The following is a 3,740-nucleotide window of genomic DNA, read 5'->3' as shown; positions in this document are numbered from 1 at the left end:
TGATCATCACAATTCCATTCTAAGCTCAAATCTTTATTTATTGTTCATATGATTCCGTGCATCCTAAGTCACGATATTCTGCTACTGCAGAAATAGCAGGCTTGGTTTCATCAAATTGCGCTGCAAGTTAGGTGTATACTACAAGTTTTTGAGTACCATTAGTCACTTGCTCACTTCTACAAGTTCTCCAACACCCATCTTTCATTCAGGTCAAAACTGTGCATGGAAGATTTGCCCGGCAAAAAAAATTGGTTTAAAGTAGTTGAGCTCCATAACCCACCTCAAATCTACCAGCTATTTTGCCTACAAATCTCCCTGAACAATCAAGTCTACAAATCTTCCGCTTCAATACGTTCAATTGAATTCTATTAAAGCCCAATTGATCTGCAATCCGTTGTTCAAGAAAGAGCAGTTGGTCGTTGTTACTATCTTAATTCTCTCAATTCAAAGCATGGAGAAAAATCCCCTACTGAAAGCAGTCGTTCTCACTCTAGTTATTCTCTCAAAATTTAAGGTAAATGGTCAAATTAGCACGCCATGTACAAGTTCAATTATCACCAGCTTCACCCCCTGCTTCAATTACCTCACCGGAAGCAGTGCAAATGGGGGGTCGCCGACTGCCCAATGCTGTGATTCGCTAAAATCCCTCATGACTGACAGCGTTGAGTGTGGATGCTTAATAATAACAGGAAACGTCCCTGTTTCAGTACCTTTTATTAGCCGACCCTTGGCAATTTCACTCCCACGAGCATGCAAAACTGGTGTGCCATTACGCTGCAAAGGTACAGCCTCTCCTACGGTCCACCTTTTTCTTAGCATTTCTTCTCCATCAGAAAAAAGAATCATTTTGCATTCAAATTAAGCTATATGAGCAATATACTTCCAATTCTAAAAGAGAACCAAACGCAACATCTGCATTTGTTCCTGCCAAACTAATGGTTTCCTTTCTTACGTTTTCTGCAGCCGCTGGCGTTCCTTTACCCGCTCCAGGTACCCCTTCAAACTAAATGGAGTAACAATTAGTAAAATCTTGTCCCGGATCCCACCTGTATCAACTCATTTTCTTCGACTCAAATTCAAGATTTCTTGCACCATAGATATAATCATGACCAGAACTTTGCGATTCCAAGAGTAAATCCAGTCTAAAATCTGGATGCGTAACTTTTGCCTGAATATGATTGTGAGAGACGAAGAGCGTGCTTGTGCTCCTGATGATTATTATGTAATTTCCCATGTTGACAAACAATACGTGTTTGCTTTCCGTTGGCAGGACCTGCTTTATTTCGGCCACCGCCGGCACCTGTGGCTTCTTCCCCGCTGAGTCCCAAAGGTAATATGCAAAATGCATTGCACTTTTGCCTGAATATGATTGTGAGAGACGAAGAGCGTCCTTGTGCTCCTGATGATTATGTAATTTCCCATGTTGATAAACAATACGTGTTTGCTTTCCGTTGGCAGGATCTACTTTATCTCGGCCAACGCCGGCACCTGTAGCTTCTTCCCCGCTTAGTCCCAAAGGTAATATGCAAAATGCATTGCACTTTTGCCTGAATATGATTGTGAGGGACGAATAGCGTGCTTGTGCTCCTGATGATTATGTAATTTCCCATGTTGACAAATAATACATGTACGCTTTCCGTCCACAGGACCTGCTTTATTTCGGCCAACGCGGGCACCTGTATCTTCTTCCCCGCTTAGTCCCAAAGGTAATATGCAAAATGCATTGCATTTATTCCATTAAATCTATTGTCAGGCGAGCACTGGATCCTGACATAATCTATTACAGCTTCCATCGGAACAGTAGTGGCTGCACCATCTCCAGTTGAAACAACTCCGGACAACATAGCAGCACCAGCATCTCCTCCCGTGGTAGCATTAGGTCCAGTGGCAAATCCAGGCATCAGACCAGTGCTCAAACCATTGGCTTCCAGTTCATCTCATGTTTCCCCACCATATCTTCTGTCAATAATATTAGGAATGTTGGTTTTCAAGAGCTATTGAGTTTGAAACGCAACCCCAACCCCCCCACCCCCCCCCCCCCCCCCCCCCAAACCAAAAAAACAAAAACAAACAAAAAAATCTTGTTGTCAGACAGGGTTTGGATAGGTGAATTATTTCAGGTAATTTCTCGTTTATATCGTAAACACTTTTTTATATTTTCAATTACCTTTTTATTTCATATACATTATATCACAAAAAAGTATTATGTATTTCACATACATCTATGTGTTTCTGGCGTGACTGTCTTCCCGTGACTATTTCCTATCAGTTAGTGAATGTCCTTCGACATTTACAACATATTTATTTGAAATATTATTTGAAATAGTTACTGTAACACTTTTTGTGATGTGATGTATGTGAAATAAAAAGATGGTGAAGAATATAAAAAAGTGTATTGAAAAATGTGTCTATGATACAAGCGAAATATTATTTAAAAAAACCTGCAATCCAAACACTTTACGACAGAAAAATGCAAAGAAAAACCACGACATTGTCGAAAAAGTGCCATTTGAAATGAGTAGACAGTTTGGATTTCCTGATTTGGTCACGAAGATTTTCTTGCAAAGGGCATATGTACTGCACGTCAGCTACATAGCCAACAATTTACTCGTTATCTTTGACATACAACTTATCCAGGAGGAAAATGTTCTCCTTTGATTGATTCCATTGATTTCTCTTTCCAACTTTACGAGCAAAATCCATCTCCCTCTCCGCTCGTGGATTATGATTGGCGAATGTGGAAACTTCGAGGGATATGTTCGCAAAGGATCTTTTGTCCGGTAATGACAACCATTTGTAGGCTTTCTTAGCCTGAGCAACTCATACGTCATAAGGCGTCAAATAATCTCACGAGATGCCAATCATACATCTCATAGTCTTTAAATTTAGTGGTTATCCATCCCAAAAGCTCGGATATCATTAATATCGACCTACCCTAACCGTCGAAGGATCCCTTTGGAGTTGCCATGTCTTATAAAAAATATACTTAATTAGTATAACTTTTTTTTATTATCCTTCTTACCCCAAACTATCATCACGTTCGACCTTGAACCCTAAATCTAACCGCAGGGAGAGTTCTAAAAGTCCTTCCCTGATTATTAAGCCATCCTAACTGTTACTTATTTAAGTGCTAAATATATATATATTTTTTTTAGATAAATGAGAGATTTTGAATTCAATATCTCGTACTTATAATTTTCTACACTTTACCGCCCAACTCAATCCTCTCCCAACTGCTTAATCATATTGTTTGGGTGCATACTTGCATTATTTCTTTTTCTATTTGATACTTGCAAAAATCCAATGTTAATTCTTTTTCTGTTTCCTAAGATTCCAATAACTAGCTAGTAACGGGGTAAAAGGCAAAATATAACTAGTTAAAACAACATTATTTTTATAGCCTGTTGTAATTTGTTTGTTACACTAGTGTTAGTTATTAGAACTTAAGTAAATAAAAAAAATTAATATAGGGTGTTTCTGAACAAAATTATAATAATATAATGAAGGGAGGGATAGAGAATGAAATAAAGGATCTTTTGCTGGCCATCTTGTACTTGGATTCATTAATCTACTGTGTTTACATTTAGTTATTTATTTATTGTTTTGAATTGTGGCAGCACTCATAAATCTCATTGAGAATGGCAACTGAAACAGAAAATTGGAGACCTGCCGATTTTTATTAATTGCAAACGGAGAAAATGGATGTGACATTTGAAATGAACTTTATTTGGCAACCCCAA

At 38.4% G+C, this 3,740-nt stretch overlaps 1 protein-coding gene across 2 annotated transcripts; it reads left to right on the top strand.

The window, feature by feature from the left end:
• Window positions 1-339: 339 nt before the first annotated feature.
• Window positions 340-2,041, top strand: LOC113689960 (non-specific lipid transfer protein GPI-anchored 16-like). Of its 2 annotated transcripts, XM_027207789.2 has the most exons (6): window positions 343-782; window positions 964-990; window positions 1,271-1,330; window positions 1,459-1,518; window positions 1,647-1,706; window positions 1,787-2,041. In XM_027207789.2, the coding sequence occupies exons 1-6, from the start codon at window positions 452-454 to the stop codon at window positions 1,999-2,001; spliced, it is 753 nt and encodes a 250-aa protein (XP_027063590.2). In that variant the 5' UTR covers window positions 343-451; the 3' UTR covers window positions 2,002-2,041. The 2 variants fall into 2 exon arrangements, with proteins under 2 accessions (XP_071905273.1, XP_027063590.2); XM_072049172.1 differs by lacking the exon at window positions 1,459-1,518 and having other exon boundaries at window positions 340-782.
• The last annotated feature ends 1,699 nt before the right edge of the window (window positions 2,042-3,740 follow it).

Source organism: Coffea arabica, chromosome 1c (genome assembly GCF_036785885.1).
Source record: "Coffea arabica cultivar ET-39 chromosome 1c, Coffea Arabica ET-39 HiFi, whole genome shotgun sequence".
Classification (NCBI taxonomy): Eukaryota; Viridiplantae; Streptophyta; class Magnoliopsida; order Gentianales; family Rubiaceae; genus Coffea; species Coffea arabica.
The sequence above is the reverse complement of the archived record's forward strand: the minus strand, read 5'-3'. Positions and strand labels throughout refer to the sequence as shown.

Excerpts from the sequence above, each read along its gene's own strand:
- LOC113689960 (XM_027207789.2), top strand. The coding sequence starts at position 452 with ATGGAGAAAAATCCCCTACTGAAAGCAGTCGTTCTCACTCTAGTTATT. Across the intron at positions 991-1,270 it reads CGTTCCTTTACCCGCTCCAG|GACCTGCTTTATTTCGGCCA; the intron begins GTACCCCTTCAA and ends TTCCGTTGGCAG. Across the intron at positions 1,331-1,458 it reads TTCCCCGCTGAGTCCCAAAG|GATCTACTTTATCTCGGCCA; the intron begins GTAATATGCAAA and ends TTCCGTTGGCAG.